General features: G+C 36.7%; 1 protein-coding gene across 1 annotated transcript; it reads left to right on the top strand.

Moving 5' to 3' along the window:
- Nucleotides 1-762: 762 nt before the first annotated feature.
- Nucleotides 763-26,048, top strand: LOC131897932 (vomeronasal type-2 receptor 116-like). Its single transcript, XM_059248965.1, has 7 exons — nt 763-844; nt 3,224-3,239; nt 17,988-18,282; nt 19,111-19,914; nt 21,126-21,353; nt 22,475-22,598; nt 25,156-26,048. Exons 1-7 carry the CDS (start codon nt 763-765, stop codon nt 26,046-26,048), a joined length of 2,442 nt encoding a protein of 813 aa, XP_059104948.1.
- Nucleotides 26,049-26,757: the final 709 nt, after the last annotated feature.

Genomic DNA, 26,757 nt, shown 5'->3' with positions numbered 1-26,757 from the left:
AGAAATTACCACAACTCCACTCCTACATTGTTGTTCTGTTGTTTTAGCCTCCTCTTTCCACCCTGTTCTCCACTGTAATTGCAGTCTAGCTTCTAGGATAGCTGTTCCTAATTCTTTCCAATCTTGAGGGATAATTCTATTACAAATTGACCATGAGTTTGTCATCTGCTTTACAAATGGAAAATGCATATCATATGATACTATAGCTTCTTTAAATCTCCTTAAATCTATTTTTTTCTACTGGAGTCCAGTTAGCTTATACACACCCTTGAGCATTTGGCAGTTCCTGCAATGTTAGTGGATAGATTAAGTTTGATTGTTTGAAAACAGGCTGTTTCTCTGTAACGGTATAATTCAATCCTGAGATAGGTTCACCTTTAAATTTTCTTGTCTGGGTCTTACTTTCCCTATAATTCATTTTAACAGGTTTTTCTAAAGCTTTTATCTTTTTATTCAAATTGGCCAGCCTTTTTATTGCTAAAATAAAAATGATTAAATAAATAATATTCATAATTGATGTTACATTTATTCCATCAACATTAATTATCCTCTCATTTAATTGTTCCACTTTCAGAATGACCAATGTTTTATCAAACAGACACTAAATTCCTTCCATTGTAAAAATGTTTTCCATTTTATAATGTGGGAAAAAAATTCTCTTTTAATTAATTTTTCCCTTTAAGATATGTTAATTGACTTACCAATTCTGTTGACTGCATAGAAGAGTAGAAGTCTGAGGGAAATTCAAAGCAGTTACCTAATATGGTGGCAGTCTCAGATGGGAATCTAGAGAAAGCACACCACCCACCAGGAGCAAAAAGCCAAAGAGACTCCTCTGGCCAAGGTAGGGTGGAGATCCATCTGCGTGCAGTTATGGCCTGAGACATGCAGCTCTGGCCTGAGCCAGGGGACTGTAAGGCCACAAGAGGCTTTTTATTGAATTCTTGCCTCAATCATTGGAGCACCTATTGTAGACAAATTGCTAAATGGTCTTATTAAATAAAAAAACCAAGAGCCAGATATTGGGATTAAAGTCTGAGAGAGAACAGAGGAATAGGAAAAGCCATAGCTAACCTCACCTTACCAACTCTGCAGCTTCCAAAGCAAGCTATTTCCTGACTACCCACACCTGTATACCTTTCTGTCCTGGGTTTTTTTTTTTTTTTTTGGTTTTTTTTTTTTTTGGTTTTTCGAGACAGGGTTTCTCTGTGTAGTTTTGCGCCTTTCCTGGAACTCGCTTTGGAGACCAGGCTGGCCTCGAACTCACAGCTGTCCTGGTTTTTATTTGCTCTTGGAGCCCAGCTACATCTCTTCCTCTTCCTGCCAAGTTCTGTGTGCTACCGTTGCCTGACTTCTATGATACTAGCTTTTTCCTCTGATCCTCAGGTAAATTTTACTGGGAGTTACAGTGATTGGGGGACACAATACATCACCAATTTCTCCCATAAATCTGAAACACAGAAATTCAAGCTGAAGGTTTCCTTGATCCTGCTTATATTCTGAACCTCTGAATAAGATAGACTAGGTTTCTGTGAGAGTCAGATCACAAAGTCTCAGCAGTTCTTGCTTCCATGTTCCCTGTCTTGGACATTGGTCTTTCCAGCCACATCTGGTCCAATAATAATGACCTTAACTACTGATAACCTATAAAGTTACACATTTTTAATTAAAAGTCACAGGTATCAAAGTTTAGAGGCTTAACATAGCCCTCTGGGAGACACAAATATAGACTCACTTATAACCTAGGTCAAGATAGTAAAACTGTAGATGCCTGTGACATTCAGTAAATATTGTTTTCAGAACTCTCTCTTTTATTCTGAAGATGAATATTGAAGTGTGTGGCAGTACTCAGGTTAGAAGCTAGCTGCTATATTCAACTTAGCAACTTAGGTTCTATGAAGTAATAGAGTGGAATCAATGTGTAGTTATGACTAACATGTTTGGTATATTTGCACAGGTGAAATAAAATTTACAATTATAGCACTTTCTGCTCCTAAGTTTGACTTAATTTAAAGTATTATGAATAAACACTTTATACATGATGCATGGAGTATATAAGCTTTTATTTATCTATTTATCTATTTATTTATTTATTTACCTAGGAAAAATGGAAGGGGTACATTCAACACACCACACTAAAGAAAACATAAATAGTCTCTGAATCATTTCTCTGGATGTAGGGAGGGTTTGGGATTTTATATTACCTGAACATTTCAACATTGAATAAACACACAATAGCACAGTAGGTCTGAGTTCAAAATGTAAATAGAAAACTTAATCTGACCATTGATTGAGCTATTAATTTGTAATTCATGAATTCAGCCTATCAGTTTCCCAGATAACTAACAGTTTTACAGATAACTATTGAGGTATAGAGAGACATGGAAGAAATATTGATATGCAGACATGTAAGATTTGTAAAAAAGTGATTTTAGATTCATCCAGAACATTGGCAAGTTATATTGCCAAAGGGAATAATCAGTTTTAAAGATCAAGCTGTCTTGCTTATTTTCATTGAGCCCTGCCTGTTTGGGACATTTCCAGGATGTTTTCTGTCTCATCTCCCCTGGCATCCTCCCTTGCATGGTCTTTGCATCATCCTGAGTCACTGTCTCATGTAACTTTTGTGACATAGAGCTCTTGCCAAATCTATTCAAGACGACTCTTCCCTTGGGTCTTGATGTTCTTTCTTCTGGAAATCGTGGGGCCTGGGATTCAAGAAGATTCCCAAATGTATTTTGAAGCTTGTTTTTATCTTGAGTGCAGTGTCTCAGATGGGAAATCTCAGGAAAGAAAATTGTCCAAAATTCTCCATCGAGTTTAGAAGAGGCTTGTCAAAAATATATGTGATTAGAATAATGATTTTAATCACCAAAAATATTACCAACTCTTCTGCTCACAAAAACATGATCTCTATATGTAGCAGCTGAGCACATTGGGATCTGTGTCCCCATGCTTACAGTGTGGTAGACACTACTATTTCATGATGTTCTCTTGGATTTTTCTTCTCTTGCTCCTGGAGACTCTTGTTCCTTTTTATACCTTTAATGATTTTCAGTGCAATTTAAAGCCACTAAATCCTTTACACACTGATGGAAATGTGACATTTGCCGCACTTTTTTCACTTTTTAGTTATCAATGCAAGAAAATATATGCTTTTAGATGCGAAGATAAACTTATGATAAAGTAAGTTTTTTTGAAATTTACTCTTTTTCGAATTCAGATTTCATTGTCTTCAAGTAAGTTTGGTTTCACATGAATTTAACTTTAATTTCTCATGTTGTCATTCCCTTTCTTCTATTCAAAAAACTTTTTTCAGGTATGCCTTTTTTCTTCTCTCATAGAAAGAAAAGTTTGTTTTAATTCATGTTATTTTACACACTTGATAAGGTGAATCTCTCTACATTCCTCTGCCTTGCTTTTACCTTTTCAGGTGTGGGACATTTTCATGACTTTCTCTGCAGACAGAATATTTTTAAAAAGCTGACATGTTGTTTTGGGGATTTTTCAAAGTGTAGTTTTTCTCCTTGGGGATGAAATAATGCCATACATTGCAGTGACTACAGAGTCTTTGTGTGATGGTAGAGAGAGGGACTGCCTGTGCTAACTACTGCTGTTTTGGAAGTCAGAATATGAGAATTTGCTTTGTGGACTTTATCTGCTAAAATGACTTACAATATGTATGTATAATTTTGATTAGTAATCCTTTAGATTCTGTTACTTTTACACGATTCTATTTCTTTCCAGTGTTTCTAATTATTTACAACCGGTATATGTCTGTTCTGTAGGCACATAAATGTTGGTGACCTCTGAGGGTTGTTTCTTAGTTTGTTGCCTGCAGGATTAGAGGGGATTTGCAGACAAAGTCATAGACTCTGTCCTATGGAGAGGACTCTGCTGGAGAGAAATGTCTTCTTTGCGAAGGATATAAGATTTATTTTATTCCATGCAGACATTTTTGTGGCTTTAGAATCCTCCTATTAAGTTCTCAAATGGAGGGAGATAGCTTGCATTCCATTTAGAACAAAACCCTGTGAAATGAAAATGTGCAAGCAAGGTACAGGAGGAGAGTCAGCAGATAGACAATTAGGAGTAAAGATACATTTAGGTCCTTGAAATACAATTGTGTTTTTGCTGAAACCTGGATGTAGTGCTAAGTTATCAGGCCTGGAATATAGAACAGGTAACATGATCAAGGAGGAAAAGTTGATAGACATAAGAATTTTTTGACAGCTTAGTCTGAAATAGACACAGCAAATATGGTGGCAGAACTCCATTCCCATGAATGTGCCTATGTGACTATATGTGGAAAGTGGGTTTGTTTTGTCTTTTCCCCTCTTACTTCATTCTCCTCACATTTTGATTGGATCCACACAAGTATTTTCTTTCTGATAATCATAACAAAAAGTACATTGAATGTGTGACCAGGAATATATTCTATTGCTATTATATTTTTTATGTCTTAATCTCTAATTTTATTTTACCTTCATGAGGTCTTAATTTAAAAGACAATTATAATATATATACATATATATATGTATATATATATATATATATCCCCACATTCTCACTATGTTTAGTTGTTACTTGAGTTTATGATTTTAGCCATTCTGACATGTGTAAGTTAGAAGACCAATGTTCTTTTCATTTGCCTTTGGCTGATGGCTAAGGTGTTGAACATTTCTTTAAGTGACTCTCAGCCTTTTGAGATTCCTCTGTTGAGAATTTCTGTTTAGGTCCCTTTCCCTTTTTTGAATTGGATTATTTGGTCTCTCACTGTTTAGTTTCCTGAGTTTTAATATATTTTGGATATCAGCCCTTTGATATGCAGTTTGTGAAGGTATTTTCCCATTTTGTAGGCTGCTGTTTTGTCCTTTTGACAGAGTCCTTTGCATTAGAGAAGGTTTTTAATTTCATGGAGAATATATTCCTTGTAGTTTGGACTTGATAATGTTTCTAATTAGCTGTTTTCTTCCTAATAAACACCTTATTCATACATTTAACATAATATTTCACAATATAGGACATAATGTTTGCTTTGTGGTTGTTCTAAAAATTTTCACAATGTTATGTTCATTTCAAATAGCTTTTATATTTCTATTTGTGAAATAAAAATATGAATTTCTAAATTGATCAAAAGCTTTCCGCCCTTATCTTGATTATTCATTTTTCTCATGTATGCCCACTGTCTAAAAATATGACCACATCAATTCTTCTAGTCCATGCACCCTCATTAATAATATAAACTGCATGTCATTTAAAGATCCCTGAAATATCAATGGTTTTACCACCCATTAATTTTTCAAGTCATTCATATCATTCTTTTAACTGAATTTCTAACATATTCTATCTTTTTTTTGATTTTTCAATATAAATGATATGAAATGGGAACTACTCAATAATCCATAGTGGATATTTTTGTACTTAGTCTCTTTGTATCTCAGTATCTTGAAACATCATTACGCTACTCAAAATACTCGAAATAATCAATGCGAAATTTTTTTTTAGTTTTTGCATATATCTGATGATCAGTGATGTTAAAAACTTTTTAAAGTAGGTACTAGTTGTATGTATTTTTCTTTGGCACAGAATCTGTTCACGTTAATGAAGCATGTTTTCTCCCTTTACATGATTTCCTGATGATAGGGTTTTTTCTTCTGTACAAAATATTTTTCTGTTTAGTTTTGTTAGTTGCATCTTCACTTTGTATGGTTACATCTTTTGATATCTGTGGCTATTTTGTGTAACATTGTCATTCTCTTCAGTAAGTTCTTGCCTACATTAATGTCTCGACAATTATTAGGTGTGTATTCTCCTATCACATTCAATGTTTCATGTTTTAAGCTAAGGATTGTGATCATTTTGAAATGATTCCTATACAATATGGAGGAAAATGTTCCCTTTTCACTCTCTTATATGTTGATATGTTGATACCCAGCCTCTCAGCTGCCTTTATTGTGTAAGCTGTTTGTCCTCAACTGCTCATTTTCCTCCTTGCTTAAAAAATATTTGGCTGTACTATTAGTGTGTAAAGGTAATTACAACTACCTATAAGTACCAGCTTACCCTGGAATAATGGCTATCATAAAAAAATCTAACCATAAGAATTTGAAAGTTTGCCAGCAAAGAGAAATCATTTGATGTTTGTGGGCCTTACAATGTATACAGATGTTGTGAAAATCATTTTGGAGGCTCATCAAACTTTTAAAATAGAAATAAAATGACAGAATTTCACTTCTGGTCTCATTCCAGAAAACTCTGCACTCAGTCTTGGAGACTTTCTACCACTGTGAATAATGTTTTAATCATTTTTTGTTTTTAATTATTGTTATTTTTCATAATTTAAATACATTTTTCAATTTTATTTTTATTTATTATTTTCAGTATAAATTTATATTCATTTAAATATGTTTATATAACTAGATACACATTTCTACAAAATATTAACCATTTCTTCATGATGAGAACATTCTATTTTCCAGCTCTTCTCATGCATGTGTGTGTGTGTTTGTGTATGTGTGTATTTGTTGAATTTGTATAATATATTATAGCATGAATACTTTTGAACCAGCTTTAAAATTCTATCAATATATTATTTTTTTCTATTTACATGTTTTTTTATTTATTGTGCATATTAGGTTTTATTTTATCTCTGTTGCCAGTGTAGCTATTATTTTGTGCATTACTAATCAATGAATACATTTTTTAGCTTTACTGGTTTACATGTATACATAGAGTCCTTTGATTACATGATGTAGGCTATCAAGATAAATCACAGGGGCAGAAATTTCAAATCCAGATATCTTGATATGGAATCTAGAAGACTTAGGTTCTAATGATAGTAATTACAGTGATTGAATGGTCTTGGTAGTGGGATGATAGCAAGCAGGCAAAAACCAAAAGTTTCCTACTTCCATGTCCATATGTAGGCTTCCATCATATATGATCCTCAATAAAGACATGTCATCCTGCCTATGGATCTAGATTAGGGAAGTGTGTAAAATACCTGGATTAAAAGAATGTCTCCCTACCACTAAGATCCATATAATATATAGTTAGGTAGATAAACAAGAATAGACATTACAAGTACACCCTTTGCCAAATGGACACACAATCATACATCCTTTTGATGTGATTAATAACCAAATAGACAGAGCATGAGACATAGGAGATTTAACAAATAAATTTACTATGTATTGTGAGAATATTCTTACAATGGGAGGTGCTCAAGTAATGTTTATCCCTTCTCTTTAAGTTCTCAATGACAACAAGTTTCATTCTCATCAAAATTCACTATTGGGAACTCACAATTTCATAGGGCTTACTTACAGAAAATAAGTAAGGTCTTTCTGATGACAGTGTGATGACCTAGAGCTGGTTACACTGAAAATTCTTTACTCAGTATGTATGAAGATAATTTATCATTTTATAAATAGTATCCCCCTTCCATTGTTTAAAAATATTGTCAAGCCAGCTTCTTATTTTGTCAGTTTGTATTAACTATTAAGATGTCCCTCTGAGGTAATTTTCTTCTTCAAAGGAATGAAGATGACTGTTGTTTAAGTTGAGTGATTGAACAAAATCACCATGTAGGATCTTCAGAAACACATTTATTCTTTTATTTGTTATAATGATGCTTTATTGGTGAGAAATATTGTTATTGTTAGGTCCAGTGCAGCATAATAATAGAATAATGGGGGACAGACCACAAAAGTCTATTAAACCAGAAGAAAACTTTATTCCAGAAAAGAAAATTAAAAAAATCACTGCAGGAGCTTATCAGCTTATCAGCTACCTGAGACCACAGCCAGAGTTTAGGATTATGAAGCTGTGGTAAAGGGGGAGGGTTTCAACCCCCTTTTAATAGCAAAAGTAAACATCAGGCACAGAGTTCATGATAAGAGTCAAGTAGAAACATCAAGTATGAGATGCATACTAAAAGTCACATAGAAACAACTATAAGAAGTTAACTTTTGGTCCATGCTTTTGTTGGCTATAATGGGCAAAGGGTTTAAAAGTTACCATTGGCTGTTGACAGAGGAGGTGGCTACAAGCAGAGAGCCATTGTTAGAAGTTAACCTTTTGAGGTGATGACTATCTGCTTTTATTTTTTTAGATTTACAAATTTGTATTTCTATATTTGTGGACACTTCACTTAGAATCATTAAAATATTTATTTCTGTATATGCATTCATATATATAATGTATATATGTATATATATACATATATGTCACATTTAAAAGCACAGATACAACTGACTTGTACATAAATGATGACTATTTTCTAATATGAGCAACATATCCTGGTTTAGGAGCAATAATATCATAAAGGTAATTGATAACCTTAAGGGACATGAACCACATTGTAGAACTAGATTTGGGATAAGCATCAAGGAGATATCATTTTGACCAGAACTGTGTGATACCATATCTCTTTGACTTAAAGTACACATTAAATTTACATGTTGAATCTCAGGTTAGTTTTTCCAAAGAAGTGTTCAGGAACATAGTCATTTCTATTTATTTTACCTATGTGGTCAGGTTGATTAAATACATATTTTATTTAAGTTTTTTTTAAGTTGAGTATTACTATGAACAAAATAACCTAGAGCCAAGTCAACTATTATTCTTTTCTGGAGCATTTACTTATAACTATTTTGTGATTAAATACATGATATAAAAAACAAAACATAATTTCATGTGGACAGTTTATGCACAAAAATATAACAAATATAAACTGACTAAACCTAAGAATAATAGGGATAGAAGAAGGAGAAGAATACAAACTCAAAGGCACAGAAAATATATTCAACAAAATCATAGAAGAAAACTTTCCCAACTTAAAGAAGGAAATGCCTATAGATATACAAAGGTTACAGAACACCAAATAGACTGGATCCAAAAAAAAGTCCCCTTTGCCACATAACAATCAAACTACTAAATGTACAGAATAAAGAAAAAATACTAAGAGCTGGAAAGGAGAAAGGCCAAGTAACATATAAAGGCAGACCCATAGGAAAAACACCTGACTTCTCAATGGAGACTCTAAAAGCCAGAAGGTCCTGGACAGAAGTTATGCAGACCCTAAGAGAACATGGATGCCAACCTAGACTATTACACCCAGCAAAACTCTCAATCAACATAGATGGAGTAAACAAAATATTCCATGATAAAACCAGATTCAAACAATATCTTTCCACAAATCCAGCCCTACAGAAAGCACTAGAAGAAAAAATCCAACCTAAGGAATTTAGATGCACCCATGAAAACACAGGCAAAAGATAGTCCCATACCAACAAATACCAAAGAAGAGAAACATACAACACTACTACCAAAAATAACAGGAATTAACAATCACTAGTCATTAATATCCATTAATATCAATGGTCTCAGTTCACATATATAAAGACACAGGCTAACAGAATGGATACAAAAACAAGATCCATCCTTCTGCTGCATACAAGAAACACACCTCAACTTCAAAGACAGACACTACCTCAGAATAAAAGTATGGGAAAAGACTTTTCAATAAAATGGATTTAAGAAGCAAGCTGGTGTAGCTATCCTAATATCTAATAAAATAGAATTCAAACTAAAATCAATCAAAAGAGATCAGGAAGGACATTATATATTTATCATGGTGAAAATCCGACAAGATGAAGTCTCAATTCTGAATATTTATGCCCCAAATACAAGGGCACCTACATTTGTAAAAGAAACATTCCTAAAGCTTAAAATGCACATCAAACCTCATACATTAGTAGTGAGAGACTTCAATACCCCACTTTCACCAATGGACAGGTGTGCCAGAGAGAAACTTAACAGAGAAATAAGGGACCTAACAGACAGTATGACTCAAATGGACTTAATAGATATCTATAGAATATTCTACCCTAACACAAAAGAATATACCTTCTTCCTAGCACCCCATGGAACCTTCTCCAAAATCGACAACATGTTTGGTCACAAATCAAATCTCAACACATACAAAAAATTGAAATACCCAACATCCCTTTATGATAAATGTTCTAGAGATATCAGGAATACAAGGAGCATAACAACACATAATAAAGACAATTTACAACAAGCCGACAGCCATCATCAAAGTAGATGGAGAGAAACTCAAAGTGATTCCACTAAAATCAGGAACAAGACAAGGCAGCCCACTCTCCCCATACTTATTCAACATAGTACTTGAAGTTCTAGATAGAGCAATAAGACAACAAAAGGAGATTAAGGGGAAACAAATTGGAAAGGAAGAAGTCAAACTTTCCTATTTGCAGACGATATGACAGTATACATAAGTGACCCAAAAAGTTCTAGCAGGAAACTCCTACAGCTGATAAACTCCTTCAGTAAGGAGGCATGATACAAGATTAACTCAAAAAACTTAATAGCTCTCCTATATACAAATGACAAACAGGCTGAGAAAGAAATAGAGAAATATTACCCTTTACAATAGCCACAAATAATATAAAACACCTTGGGGTAAATCTAACAAAACAAGTGAAAGACCTGTATGATAAGAACTTTAAGTCTCTGAAGAGAGAAATTGAAGATATCAGAAAATGGAAAGATCTCCCATGCTCATGGGTAGGTAGATTAACATAGTAAAAATGGCAATCTTACCAAAAGCAATCTACAGATTCAATGCAATCCCCATCATAATCTCAACACAATTCTTCACACATTGGAAAGAAAAATACTTAACTTTATATAGAAAAACAAAAAACCTAGCATAGCTAAAAGATTCCTGTATAATAAAGCAACTTCTGGAGGCATCATAATCTCTGACCTCAAGCTCTACTATAGAGCTATAGTAATAAAAACAGCTTGGTACTAGCATAAAAACCAACATGTGGACCAATGGAATCGAATTCAAGACCCTGACATTAATCCATACACCTATGAACATATGATTTTCAACAAAGAAGCCAAAACTGTACCATGGAAAAAAGAAGGCATCTTCAACAAATGGTGCTAGCAAAGCTGGATGTCATCATGCAGAAGATTGCAAATAGATCCATATCTGTCAACATGCACAAAACTCAAGTCCAAGTGGATCAAAGACCTCAACATAAAGCCAGTTACATTGAACTTGATATCAGAGAAAGTAGGAAGTAGTCTTGAACGCATTGGCACAGGAGACCACTTCCTAAATATAACACCAGTTGCACAGACACTGAGAGCAACAATTAATAAATGGGATCTGAAACTGAGAAGATTTTGTAGAGCAAGGGACATGGTCAATAATGTGTCAAACAAAATGACAGCCTACAGAATGGGAAAAGATCTTCACACCAACCCCATATCTGACAGAAGGCTGATCTCCAAAACATATAAAGAACTCAAAAAGCTAGACTTCAAAATACTGAACAATCCAATTAAAAAATTGTCTACAGAGCTTAACAGAATTCTTAACGGAAATCTCAAATGGCTGAAAGACATTTAAGGAATTGCTCAACATCCTTAGTCATCAGCGAAATGCAAATCAAAACAACTCTGAGATACCATCTTACACCTGTCAGAATGGTTAAGATCAAAAACACTGAAGACAGCTTATGTTGGAGAGGATGTGCAGCAAGGGGAACACTCCTCTACTGTTGGTGGGAATACAAACTTCTACAGCCACTCTGGAAATCAGTATGGTGATTTCTCAGACAATCTGAAATGTCTTCCTCAAGAACCAGCTATAACACTCTTGGGCATATACCCAAGGAATGCTCAATCATACCACAAGGACACATGCTCAACTGTGTTCACATCAGCATTATTCATAATTGAAAGCACCTGGAAACAACCTAGATGCCCCTCAACTGAAGAATGGATCAAGAAAATGTGGCACATATGCACAATGGAGTACTACTCAGCAGTAAAAAACAATATCATGAAATTTGCAGGCAAATGGATGGAACTAGAAAATATCATACTGAGTGAGGTAACCTGGACTCAGAAAGACAAACACAGTATTACTCACTCATAAGTGGATACTAGATGTGAGGGAAGGGATGGCCAGACTGCAACCCATAGATCCAGAGAGGCTAGGTAACAGGGAAAGACCCTAGGAGGGACACATGGATGGCCTAGCAAAGGAGGAGTGGATGAAGTCTACATGAGCAGACTGGGTGTAGGGGTGTGGCGGAGTGCTGTGGGATGGTCTGTATGTCAAATGTGTTGCTGATTGGTCAGTAAATAAATCACTGATTGGCCATTGGCTAGGCAGGAAGTATAGGCGGGACAAGGAAAAGAATTCTGGGAAGTGGAAGGCTGAGAAGGGGACACTGCCAGCCGCCATCAGGACAAGGAAGATGTAAGGTACCAGTAAGCCATGAGCCATGTGGCAAAGTAAAGATTAATAGAAATGGGCTAAATATAAGAGTAAGAGCTAGACAATAACAGGCCTGAGCTAATGGCCAAGCAGTTTAAATAATGTAAGAGTCTGTGTGTTTATTTTATAAGTGGGCTCTGGGACTGGCGGGACTTGGTGGCGGGAGCTGGAGAGAAATTCTCCAGCAACAAATGGCGTCCAACGTGGTGGCAAGAGTTTCCACCTAAAAACTTAGAAAAAAGATTCTAAAACGGACCTAAAAACAGCTTCCTAATTGTCTCTCTCAAATAAGCGGCAGCTGCCGGTTTGAGCTACTGGCGGGTTCCTAGCGTGTGCTCTCGACCTGCAGTATGCTGGGAATGAGGCCTCTGCAAATAGCACATTAAACTGTGTGGTGGATTTAGCCTTTGCTAGTACAAAACAAAAAAAGAGGTTTCTGGGCTACACGCTACTTTGGTAAAACTGTAGACCCACTATTTCTGAGAGTTACGGCTCCCAGAGCTGGTGGAAAGCGGACCACCGCCATGTTGGGAAGCTGAAATGGGCGGAGCCAGCAGCCACTGTGCCGTTTCAGGCTTAGAAGGCTGCAGTTTAAAAGGAATAGGCTCAAGCTAATATAAAAAAATAAGCCACGTAAAGATGACTACCACACAGAGAATCTGGATTATGTTCTCTTTGATATTCGTAACTGCAGAAAAACATTTGATTGTAAAAGCTGTTGAGTTATGCCAAAATGTATATTTTAAAGGTACCTTGACTTCAAAATTTGGATATAAGGATATGTTGCTTTGGAAAAGAGTCTCTGCTCTTGTTTCCACAGAAAGCCAGAGACTATGGATTTGTTCCAGATTAAGATACATCAGGTTTGACCAGCCAAGACCCCCTGAAAGGTCTCCAATGACACCATGGCCCAGATGATTCAACATCCAGAATGGTTTCAAGTCAACTGGCTCAGATATACAGCCTCACGGACTACTCCATGATCCTAAAATTTTCTTTCTGTCTCCAGAAGATACAGCGCCCCCCTCCAGCAGGAAGTAGTAAGAGAAGCTATGCCCAAATTCCCAAATATACCAAGCTGGCTTTAGAGATGGAATTGGCTCACTCCCCCTCTAAACCCAGACATATTGCTCAAAAAAAAAAATGGTTAAGAGATTCTTATGTCCCAAATCAGAAGAGCCCTCTGATGTGGGACAGAGAAAAAACAATATTTTTATTTAAATCAGGTTGATTATAAATACAATCTCTTTCTAAAACAAAAAGGGGGATAGTTTAGATATGATAGGATGAAAGGGTAGATTAATGAACCTACTTTTAAAGAATAACAACTTGTTTAAAATGTTTTACATTGCTATAGATTTTAGTTTATTGATACAAATTTAAACTTAATTTTGTTATACTGTATATATATTTCTATTCTTGTTTGAGATATTATGTTTATGTAACTCATTTAAAATTATAATGGATAATTAAAAAATAGATTAATAATTAGTCATCTATGATAATCATATTTGTAGCCATGTTAGTTAAGTCTTCTAGGTATACATAGTTATATTTCAGATAGATAGGTAGTCTTCAAACACTTCAAAGACCTACAGAATATGGCATTTAAAATGTTTTAAAAATTTAGACTTTCTGGACAGTGAGACATGTCTGCTCCTGACAGCACCGATTTACTTCAGAGAGGAGGATGGGCATCGAAGACACTCCATACGGAGTTTATCTTCACCTTGACAAAAATAGCCATTTGGGCAAGAAACTGTTCTTGCCTGGACTGCCTGATCAACTGGACATGCAGGACCCATACAAAGGTGACCACTGAACTTTGCTTGACAAAATGGTCCTTCAGGTTCCTGCTTTGCAGAGAAAACTGCCAGACATTCTACAGGACACAGAGAAAAGTGAATAAGAGACTCTAGGCCTGTGGGCTGAAGACAGATGCCCCAACTTTACAAGAGAACTTTGAATGACTGTCCAGGCTGCCAGCTGTCTCTGTCTACCCTACAAGACTCCTAAAAGTTGCTTATATCCTTCTCCATTTCTCAGGTAGTAGTATATCCTTCTGAGGCCTTTGATGTGGTTAAAGACTAGATACTTACAATTTTCCTTAGTTATAATAAAAGATAAGTTAGATATAAAACCTTAAACTTACAAATATAAGATAGATAGGATCTCTTCTTTAATATTGTAACTGTAATTCTTGCTTGATAATTGTTTTGTTATATGTAATTTTACTATGTTAAAGTTAAAACCTTCCTTTTTAAGAAAAGAAAAGGGGAAGTGCTGTGGGATGGTCTGTATGTCAAATGTGTTGCTGATTGGTCAGTAAATAAATCACTGATTGGCCATTGGCTAGGCAGGAAGTATAGGCGGGACAAGGAAAAGAATTCTGGGAAGTGGAAGGCTGAGAAGGGGACACTGCCAGCCGCCATCAGGACAAGGAAGATGTAAGGTACCAGTAAGCCATGAGCCATGTGGCAAAGTAAAGATTAATAGAAATGGGCTAAATATAAGAGTAAGAGCTAGACAATAACAGGCCTGAGCTAATGGCCAAGCAGTTTAAATAATGTAAGAGTCTGTGTGTTTATTTTATAAGTGGGCTCTGGGACTGGCGGGACTTGGTGGCGGGAGCTGGAGAGAAATTCTCCAGCAACAGCGGAGAGCAAGGAGTTGGGGATGAGAGCATAGGGAAATGGGAGGGTCAAGCTGGAACAGGGACAGAATGGGAGGGCAGGGAGGGACATACCATGATAGATGAGGCCATCAAGGGAATAGGAAGAGGCAGGGTGCCAGCGAGGCTCTCAGGAATCTACAGAGATGATCCTACCTTGAACTACGGCAGTGGTCAAGAGGGTGGCTGGACTGGTCTACTCTGGTGACCAGTCTAGTGAATACCATAACTGTCATCACAGAGCCTTTGTCCAGTGACTAATGGAGGCAGATGCAGAGATCCACGGCCAGGCACCAGGCTGAGCTCCAGGAATCCTATTGGTGAGAGAGAGGAGGGATTCTGCAGGCAGGGGACTTTGAGATCATGATGGGAAGACATGCAGAGAAGACCGGCCACACTAGTTGAAGTCCATGAACTATAGACTAGTGGCTGTGGAGCCCCCATGGGACTGAGCTAGGCCCTCTGGATAAGAAAGACAGTTGTTTGGCTTGAATTGTTTGGGGTGCACCCTGGCAGGGGATCAGGATCCATCCCTGGTGCATGGGCAGGCTTTTGGGAGTCTGGTGCCTGTGGTGTGATGCCTTCTGCAGCCTTGGTGCAATGGGGAGGGGTTTGGACCTCCCTAGGCTTAGTGTGCTGTGCTGTGCTGACTCCCCATAGGAGACCTTGATTTGTGGGATGTGGGTTGTCTTGGGAGTGAGGGCTGGGGGATGGGAGGAGGAAATAGATGGGTTCTGTGGGTGGTATATAGAGTGAGTAGAAAATTTCTTAATAAAGAAAAATAAAAAATAAAACACTGATTGGCCAGTTGCCAGGCAGGAAGTATAGGCAGCATGAGCAGACCAGGAGAATGTTGGGAAGAGAAAGGGCAGAGTCAGGATTCACCAGCCAGACACAGAGGAAGCAAGATGACAAGGAAGAACTGATTAAAGGTACCAAGCTAGGTGACTAAACATAAATAAGAATTATGGGTTAATTTAAGTGTAAGAGCTAGTCAGTAATAAACTGGAGCTAATGGCTAAGCAGTTATATTTTAAAAAAATGGGCATGAATATAGCTACTCAAAGAGGGAGGCACTTTCCTGTCCATGAGGATATTACATCCAAGAGATGAAAGGAAAACCTGCTAATTGAGAATCTCACTTCAGTTAAATTACACAGATGCTAACATGATGTAACTGAAGCACCTTAAAAATATAATTATCCACTATGCAATGCTTCAGAGTATGCTTTATCTTCATGCCTTTAATGTACATGTTCAAGAAAAAGCCAAAAAAATAATCATTCCTGGGTAATTTGGAAAACAGGAGCATGTTTGGGTTTGAAAGATGTTTCAGAAAGCATCTTCTATTTAGAAGGACTCATCAGAGGTATTTTGTGAGTAACTATACAGAAAATCCCTCTTTAAACCTGCAAGTTCTTCAAAGCCTCCTGGGTTTAAAATAAATAATGAATTTTGTGGTATTATGAAAAAAAATATAAAAGACAAATTCTAAAAAAACAATATTTGATGATTATTGCTGGTTGAGATTAGATTTTTATATTTTTCACTGTAAAAGGAAAACCTCACAGAAGTATCTTTATTCAACATGTTGTTTGGGCAGAAACAAAAGCAGACATTCACATAACAAACATGACGGGCAAAGGACATTTTACCTCAGTTAGAGGAAAACTGACTTGGACTTACCAGTCAGAATTAGCAGTGAGACCCAGTAGAGCCTACAATAGAAGCACTTTCCTGGCTACAGTTTCTCTCTCACATGGCAATTCTTCCTTAGAGTCTCTGTAGAGGTTTGTGATTTTAATTAGGATCTTTTTAGAAGCTAGTAATTATATCATCTAACAACATATTAATGTTAAAACAAACTGAAGGAAAAACAATAATAACAAAATACACACCACAGAGGTCAGATATTTTGTCCATGGTCATATATAATATATGAGTGTGGATCCTATTGGACTCAATGGGACAATGACATATAATGGTGGTCACCATTTTGGATTGTCCTAAGAAGTCACATTGAGTATGCTTGCTTTATGATATCATTAGGCAAACTTAGCCTCCAAGTCAAATGGTTGCTTCCATCTTGATGAGGATCCTCAAGTCATGTGTGCAATAAAGCACGTCATATATTCTGTTCAATTTGAACTCAGCTCCAGGATAATGTAATTACGCCTATCATCAGGGCATTCAAGGTTGTTATGTAATCCACTTTGTGTGGGAGGTAAGAACATAGTGAAGCGATAAAGAAAAAGGCAGGCAAATGTTAGAAATAGCAAAAAACCTGCCACAAAGTATCCCAGGTGATTCAAGTTATGACTGTAGGCTGTTAAACTATAGGAAGTTCACTCAGTCATTCTGCTCTTCATTGTATGGCTCTCAGAAAGGAGAGGAAGATGGCATGGGATAGAGGGAAGGTTGTTCAAAGAGATGTGTTTGGGTGCTGGACTCCTAAACCCTCTCAGGTTCAGATCCAAGGTTGCTTTGGAATTGATACTTTCAACATAGGCAGACATCCCCACAAGCATTGTTGGTCCTTCATCAAAACAAGTGAAAGGATGCAGTCTCCCCATCTATGTACAGACAGAGTGGCTGTGGTGTTGGGCGACTTGAGGTTTTTATAGTATAGAACAGGGTAGCCTTTAAGGATGGAAGTCTCCATCAGCTGATTATATCACTAAAGTTTAAAAAAATAGGGGGTTTTATTTGTGTTTCCCCATACTAGAGATTCCAAGGTTAATATCAGTACAGGTCAAGGTTCCTGCCAGGAAATTTTAGACACACCCAAGTCTTTTAGATAATTAAATCATCACTTACTATATACTATGGCAGTCAAAAAAATCCCCATGATAACAAAAATTATTGTTTTTAGATATATAACTTTGAAGGTATAAAAGCCATTGGTACCATATCATCTACAATGTAGTCCAGCATCATACTGTTAGGATATGAATCCATGCCATGAATATTGACAATCCTTCTCTGCAGATTCAAGTTGAGGAGCTACCAGTTTTCTTTGGCCTTCATATTTGCCATTGAGGAGATCAACAGGAACACTCACATTTTACCCAACACATCTCTAGGATTTGAGCTCTATAATGTCGAAAGCAATCTAGAGGATATTATGAAGGAAGCTTTATTTTGCCTCACAGGAATGGGAATAAACATTCCCAATTACACATGTAGAAGAAAGAACAAGGCTGCTGCTGCTTTAATTACAGGAACAGCATGGGAAATGTCTGTACAAGTTGGGAGACTGCTGAATCTTTACAAATATCCACAGGTGAGGAACATGGCTGGGAGGGAATAAGAAACTCATATTAAAATGCAGACGTTTGGTGTGTTTTCAATGTAAAAAGGTGAAGCTGTGACATTCATCTATCAAAGAGATCAAATCAGGTATTTGGTTATATGTCCTCTATGGTGATATTTTATTTGTATTAAAATGTTATTTGTACGTTAATAAATAAAGTTGCCCATAGGTCAGAGCTATTAGCAAGTCATAGGAAAGCAGGGTAGTGGTGGCGTACGCTTGTAATCCCAACACTTGGTACGCAGAGCTAAGTAGGTCTCTGTGTGTTCAGGGATACAGCCATTATTGGATACAAATGCCTTTAATCTCAATACCAATCATGGAAAACCTGGAAGTCTATACAGACAGGCCGGGACGAGGCGGTCATGTGGTTGGGTTTACAACCGATGAGAAGGCAGAACAGAAATTCTATATAAGGACTTTAACAGAGAAAGTAGCCCTAGTTCGGAGAGGTAGTACCACCGTAGGAGGAAGGGTAAGGATTTAGCTCTTAGCTCTGACCTCTTGGCTTTCTTCTTTGCATTGGTTCTGTGTTTCTTATTTAAAAAGACTGTTGGTTACATCTACAGTCCTCATATACTTTTCTCGAGATAGAGAAGAGGACGATACTGGAGCCTATACAGGGTGTTCAGAAAACTCTGTGTCTTGTAAGAAATTCTCTATAAATATCTTCAGAAACAAGATGCGAGTTTAAAATACCATGAGCAGAAGGTAGTCTATACCAATACAAAGTGTCACCTCATGTTTAAAACTGTGTTCTATGTCAATGTTTTCACTTATGTTTCCTATTTCCTTCAGATTACTTTTGGGCCATTTGACGACATCCCAAGTGACAGAGGCCAGTTTTCTTCTCTCTACCAGACAGCACAAAAGGACATGTCTCTGTCACATGGCATTGTCATTTTGATGGTTCATTTCAACTGGACCTGGGTGGGACTGATTCTCATAGATGACCACAATGGGGCTGAGTTTCTATCACACTTGAGAAGAGAGATGGACAGGAACAGAGTGTGTGTAGCTTTTGTAGAAATGGTTCTGGACAGCCAGGTTTATTCGGGCTATGAATCCAGAACAATTCATCAAAATATCCTGAAATCATCTGCAAATGTTGTTTTCCTTTATGATGTTACTCAATATTTACATGGTCTAATATTATATATAGGAATACATTCAATTACTTGGAAAGTCTGGATCATTAAGTCCCAATGGGATGTAACTACTGATGTTCCATATTTCATATTTGATCCATTACATGGGAGTCTCATTTTTGCACAACACCATGCTGAGATTTCTGATTTTAGGAAGTTTATCCAGACATACAAGCCTTCCAAATATCCAGAAGACTATATCCTTGCTCTTTTGTGGAACATATATTTCAATTGCTCTTTTTCTGGACCCAATTGTAAAATATTAGGTAACTGTCAACCCAATGCTTCCTTGGAAATGTTGCCTGGAAATGCTTTGGAAATGGATATGACTGAAGAGAGTTATAATGTATATAATTCTGTATATGCTCTGGCTCACAGTCTCCATGAAATGACTCTGAAACAAGTGGAAATTCACCCTCATGGAAGTGGGGAGGTAAATACCTATCCTTGGGAGGTAATTTCTCTTCTTGTATATATTATCAAACATACTGTGACATATTGAGGTTTCCTAAAAGCACACAATACATGATTGCACACTGTGGCAAGTTTTACCAAAAATCATCTGAGAGACTGTATGTAATTCTTTGTCTAGATGTCTTTGCAGACACATATGTCATTGTTCAGACTGAATGGGTGGCAATAAAGTTTAAATGTGTGTATGTCATTATCTGCTTTGTGTTACAGGTATCCTCAGAATCTTCTCATGATTCTATATTCAATTGAAACCCCATTATCTCTAAGTATATTGCAGAACAGAAATAGGAGAACTATATCTTTAATGGTCAAATTCTATTAGATCCTTAAAGTTCAAATTATGAAGCTATGATTTAGATTCCTAAGTGACCATTTTATTTCATTTTGGACATTAACACCCCAATTTACAAACTGAAACTTTGAGTAGATTACTGTTGTGGAAATTTGCTTAAATCAACATTCATTGATAGTAGGAGAAATTGCTAAAGGTCTTATTAATAAAAAACTCAGAGCCAGATATTGGGGTAAATACCAAGAGATCAGAAAAGCAGGAAGAAGTCAGTAATGTTCTTACCAGTTGGTTATCCTCAGCCAAAGAGACCTACTTACTTTATACCCACACCTATATGTATTTCTGTTCTTCATCTCACTTCCTCTCTCTGCCTAGCTACATCATTTCCTGTCTCTCTGTACAGACCTCCAGACCTCTATGGTTAGTCCTGGGTTTAAAGGCGTGTGTCACCATGCCTTCCTCTGTTCACCAAGGTGGCTTTGAACTCACAGAGATCCAGACGGAACTCTGCTTCACTAGTGACAGGATTAAAGGGATGTGCACCATTGCCTGAACTCTATGTTTAGTATAGTAGCTGGCTTTTTCCTCTGATCCCCAGATAAATTTCATTAGGGTGCACAATATAGTAGAGGACACAATACATCACCACAATTGATTAAATCATTTTGTTTGCTTGCTTATTACTGTGTGTTTGTGTGTGTGTGAATTCTTTCCTTTGAAATTAAGTAACAAAAACATTATGATGTATTCATTTTTAATATTCATCCATTAAAGTGTTTATAGTTTGATATAACTTACAATTCATATCAGAGATTTAGGACAATGAGACCCATTGCTTCATTGGGTTCTGTTGATCTTTCTGGGAATAAATTCATCATCAAATTCTGTATCTCTTTTAGCTTCACCCTTATCTCAAGAATATCCATTTCAAAAATGGTGCTGGAAAACTTATGGTTTTGGATTCACAAAGGAAATTAGAAGCAGAATATGACATTTTCAACCTCTGGAATTTTCCAGATGGTCTCAGACAAAAGATGAAAGTTGGAACATTTTCTCCAAAAGCTCCACAGGGCCAACAACTCTTCCTGTCTGATCATATGATAAAGTGGGCTATAGGATTTACAGAGGTGGGCTGGATCTTATCTCATTGCTTTGATCTCTATGTCAATAAACATTTGTTTATGGTTGTAATGGTAGTTGGATCCTTACAGAAGGCTCATTTGTATGCACAAAACTACTGTCATATGAGGAAGTTTTTATTGCATTATTCTGAGTAACGTGATTATTTATTTTTCTGTGCTTTTTTCTTTGTGCATGTATTTCCAGTAATAAATACAGTGTCTGTTTATTAAGATTTCATCCTTGTCCTGAAAGCACTTGACAAGTGTAGCAATTTGTCTTGCAGGTTAGAAAATATCAGGTCATGGTCATTTAATTTCAGGCTCATGGCAGTGCATAATAATATGAAGGGCACATGTGCATGGGTCAATTACATGTCTAACTGATAGAAAAAAAGTCAGCAATTTGTCAAACAACAACAACAACAAAAAAAAACCAAGCTGACATAACTTAAGAATATAGACTTTATTGGGTCACATTTGGCATGAGCAGTTTATAATGATTCAGGCAATCATGTTGGCAAGGATCTTAGAAAGTGAGTCATGTTGTATCTTCAGTCAGGAAATAGATTGATGTGAACACTGCTCTTCACATCCCTTTTTGTTTTTATTTCAGTCTTTAACAACAGCCAATGAAATAGTGATACCTAATTGTGGAATAAGTATTCTCACTTCAAGTACCCTAATGTATATCATCACTCACACAGATTCACAAAGACTAGTGTATATGGTAATTCTAAAACTTGTCAGATTGACAAATGTAAATTAAGCATCACCATTGGAAAACAAAGCTGCTCACTCCAGCTGTGTACACTCAGGAAGTACACAATAGTATCCACATGCCATTACAGTTGCCCATTTAGACAAGAACTCAGTGACCAAACTTCTTATTTTGCCCTAGCTTTTATATGTTCACAATTGTTCAGATTTCTATTATCGTTTGATCATTATTTAAACATTGATCTTCATGGGTATACTATATTGAAATTAGAAAGAAGTGGTGCATCAAAACAAGAATCTGCTAAAATAATTATAAAAACTTGCCGACTCAGTGTTCAATATTAAAAAAAACTTTATTGTTTTAAAACTATACACTCCTGAATATTTTCTCTTCTATATTTAATTCCCAGCTTCCTCGTTCTGTGTGCAGCAAGAGCTGTGTTCCTGGATTCAGAAAATCACCCCAGGAAGGCAAGCCTGCCTGCTGCTATGATTGCACTAGTTGTCCAGACAACAAGATTTCCAATGAGACAGGTAAGTGTCAGTCTAACTGGGGTATTCCCTCCCACCTCTTCATAGTGTTCTGAAATGTCTAAGCAGAGGGACAAGTTCTGGGAAGGAAGAGCAGAGATAAGTCCAGTTATTCTTTAAGTTAGAAGTAAAAATATTTTGGTTCATTTTTAATCATCAGTTTAAATGGTGCTCAGGCCATTGAAATTAATACCTGATTTAATTATTTGATACACTATAGCCATTGTTACTTTCAGAGAACAACTTTACTCTGAATAGAGTAGTCTGCCTGATTCACCATGACCTTTAACACACACAGACACACAGACACACACACACACACACACACACTATAAATTCCTGACTTTTCATGTATTTCAAAGCATATTTAGTTTATAGTTAACACACATTTAATAGTTTGATCCTTATGACCCTTACATGCATAATTTCAGTCATGGTTCTATGTTTATCAGAGGTTATCAGAAAGGTCAAATTTGATTTAACTGTGAACATATTTTTAAATGTTTTATTTTAGATTTTCATTCATTTTGTTTTATCTCTGAGTGTTTTGCTTGCATATATGTATGTGTCCATGTACTTGCTTAGTGCATACCAAAGTTGGAAGAAGGATTCATATCTCCTGGTGGTGGAGGCATGGATAGCATTGACCACCATGTAGGTACTTAAAACTGAAACTAGGTCCCCCTTAAGAGTAAAAGATCAATGCTAAATATTTCAAAAGAGTAAATTTTCTGCCTCAAATCCTATAAAAAGAAGTGTATCTGTATTGAAAAAAATCACACTTATATCTTTATAAAATATTTGTCATGATTTGTGTACCCTGTGCTTTCACTAAAGAATATATGTGGTTGTGCATATGAAGCATTCTTGCTCTGTTTAGAAACCAATAGAAGTAAACACACAGAACACTGTAGAGACATAGTGCCTTGAGAGTGTGAGCATAGCAGGAGGGCACCTCTAGAAGAAACAAATAAAATGCTGATAATGGAATAAAAGAGTCTATAGACACTAGCAAAAAGATGAATTCAGTAGGTCTTTAATTAGAATTTTCAACAACAATTAAATTGCAAATTCCACTTTGAAAAAATATTGAATGTTTTTAATTAAAGTATGGAATAGAATTATTTTAATGAAAATAGGTAGTAAGTACATTGACACTTATATGTTTTGAATTCAAGATGAAACTCACAAATTAGAAAAGATGAAGTATCACAAAATTATACCATTACCAACTAAGACTAAAACAAGAGTTTTTTTTTTTAAATTTTTATTTTGCAATACAATTAAGTTCTACATACAGGCACAGATTCCCTTGTTCTCCCCCCTCCCGCCCCCCTCACCTTCCCCCCAGTACGCCCCCCATTCCAATCTCCTCCAGGGCAAAGCCTTCCCCACAGACTGAGATCAACCTGGTGGACTCAGTCCAGGTAGGTCCAGTCCTCTCCTCCCAGGCCGAGCCAAGGGACCCTGCATAGGCCCCAGGTTTCAAACAGCCTACTCATGCAATGAGCACAGGACCCGGTCCCACTGCCTGGATGCCTCCCAAACAGATCAGGCCAATCAACCCACTCAGAGGGCCTGATCCAGTTGGTGACCCTTCCGCCATTGGTTCATATTTCATGTGTTTCTGTTTGTTTGGCTATTTGTCTCTGTGCTTTATCCGACCTTGGTCTCAACAATTCTCTCTCATATAAACCCTCCTCATTCTCGCTAATTGGACTCCCAGAGATCCACCTGGGGCCTAGTCATGGATCTCTGCATCCAGATCCCTCAGTAGTTGGATGAGGTTTCTAGCACGACAATTAGGGTGTTTGGCCATCCCATCACCAGAGTAGGTCAATTCGGACTGTCTCTCGACCATTGCCAGCAGTCTGTTGTGGGTGTATCTTTGTGGATTTCTGTGGGCCTCTCTAGCACTTTGCTTCTTCCTCTTCTCATGTGGTCTTCATTTGTTTTATATCTATCTGTTAAGTAGATCTTTTCTCCCTGGGAATGATTAAAGATTTTCATAAAGGGAGTTTTTCCATCATTCAAGAACCTAATAATTCTCATTCTCACAAGCACTATCAGAGAATAAACACACTGGAGAATTCAATAAACTCTATGGAAATATTTTAATTTTGATATTGATTATTAAAACAAAACTACTAGAAAGAAATTTCAAGGCATGTAAAGATGTACTTAACTAACATGACAAAGTCACCCAAAGGAATTCAGAGGGAGAGGGTTCTATGATCAAGTCAGGTTTACATAATTTAATTCAATAATTTATGTCAATATAAATTAAAAAATATTATCACTTAACTGAAAATACATTCAAGTATAGCAATGAGAAGGATAGACTTGTTCTTTTCATGTCCAACAAAGAATATGGGGAGTATTGATCTGGAATGATTCATTAGAGATCATTTGTTAATTATTACAATTGAGAACAGATTTACATGAGTCTGAAACATGAAATGGAAATGTGGGCAAATGCCAGAGAGCTGGTGCTGAGAAGTGGCTTGAGATAAAATGGGAACCTGAGCAGAGACTCACAATACCTTTAATTCCTGAGTAGATATGGATCATTGTGTGAGGTGTCCAGAAAGTCATTATGCAAACGCAGAGCAGAACCACTGTCTCCAGAAAGCATTGACTTTTCTGTCCTATGAAGACCCTTTGGGGATGGCACTCATTTACTTGGCTTTGGGCTTCTCTTCACTAACAGCTGGTGTTCTTGGTGTCTTTGTGAAGTACCACCACACTCCCATTGTCAAGGCCAACAATCAGGCTCTCTCTTACATCCTTCTCATCACTCTGATCTTCTGTTTTCTCTGTCCATTGTTCTTCATTGGCCATCCCACCACAGCCAGCTGTATCATGCAGCAGAGTACATTTGCAGTTCTGTTCACAGTGGCTCTCTCCACAGTCTTGGCCAAAACTATTACTGTGGTTCTGGCTTTCAAGGTCACAGTTCCAGGGAGACTGATGAGGTGGATAATGATGTCAAGGGCTCCTAACCTCATCATTCCCATCTGCACCCTCATCCAGCTTGTGCTCTGTGGAGTTTGGCTGAGCACCTCTCCTCCCTTTATTGACTCAGATGCTCACTCTGAACATGGACACATAATTATTATATGCAACAAGGGCTCCACTGTTGCCTTCCATTCTGTCCTGGCTTACCTCTGCTCCATGGCACTTGGGAGCTACACTATGGCTTACCTGTCCAGGAACCTGCCTGACACATTCAATGAAGCCAAGTTCATCACTTTCAGCATGTTGGTGTTCTTCAGTGTGTGGGTCACCTTCCTCCCTGTCTACCACAGCACCAAGGGGAAACTCATGGTGGCCGTGGAAGTCTTCTCCATCTTGACTTCCAGTGCAGGTCTCCTAGGATGCATCTTTCTCCCCAAGTGCTATATTATTTTGTTCAGACCACAAAGGAATGTGCTTCATCATTTCAGGAACTAAGCATATTCTAGAGAAAAAGTGGATCTTACAGCTTAGTCCATGTTTTTCTTAATTATATACAAATCTTCAAGTCTGATTAGCATGAATCCAGTCGTCAGAGATCATACAGAAATTTAAAATTTTATATTTATTGCTTTCATTTAATATTGAAATCCTTCTTTATTCTCTAATTTTCTAATATTTTTTACATATTTCTCTAAATTCGAAATCCTATTTCCATAAAATTCATTATCTCTCTCATTAATATTAAAGAAAAGATAAATGGTACATGTATGTATTCTTCACCTCTTCAACATTGAGTAACTTTGCCTTTATAGCACCAAATGTTTTTATATGTATCCATGTGTCTTTGATACTCTTGGTATGTTTCCAGGATTTGTGTTTACACTTCATGTATGTTTTTGCTATGAAGGGAGGCACATTTTATAAAACATGAAGATATTATTCTGCCAAATAATTACATAATGAGATGCATACTAGAATAGAATAAAGATGCCGGGCAGTGGTGGTGCATGCCTATAATCCCAGCACTAGGGATGCAGAGGCAGGCCGATCTCTGTGAGTTCGAGGCCAGCCTGGGCTACAGAATGAGTTCCAGGAAAGGCTCAAAGCTACACAGAGAAACCCTGTCTCGAAAAAGCAAACAAAAAAGAATAGAATAAAGACCAGTCTATTACTTAATTATAACTCAAATCAGAAAACAGTTAAT

The sequence above is a fragment of the Peromyscus eremicus genome, chromosome 23 (assembly GCF_949786415.1).
Source record: "Peromyscus eremicus chromosome 23, PerEre_H2_v1, whole genome shotgun sequence".
NCBI classification, from domain to species: domain Eukaryota; kingdom Metazoa; phylum Chordata; class Mammalia; order Rodentia; family Cricetidae; genus Peromyscus; species Peromyscus eremicus.
The sequence above is the reverse complement of the archived record's forward strand: the minus strand, read 5'-3'. Positions and strand labels throughout refer to the sequence as shown.

What these genes read in the sequence shown, in the direction of transcription:
- LOC131897932 (XM_059248965.1), top strand. Translation starts at nt 763, where the DNA reads ATGGTGGCAGTCTCAGATGGGAATCTAGAGAAAGCACACCACCCACCA. An exon ending in GGGCTATAGGATTTACAGAG is followed by an intron (nt 21,354 to 22,474) that starts GTGGGCTGGATC and finishes TTTAATTCCCAG; the next exon opens with CTTCCTCGTTCTGTGTGCAG. An exon ending in CAAGATTTCCAATGAGACAG is followed by an intron (nt 22,599 to 25,155) that starts GTAAGTGTCAGT and finishes ATTCCTGAGTAG; the next exon opens with ATATGGATCATTGTGTGAGG.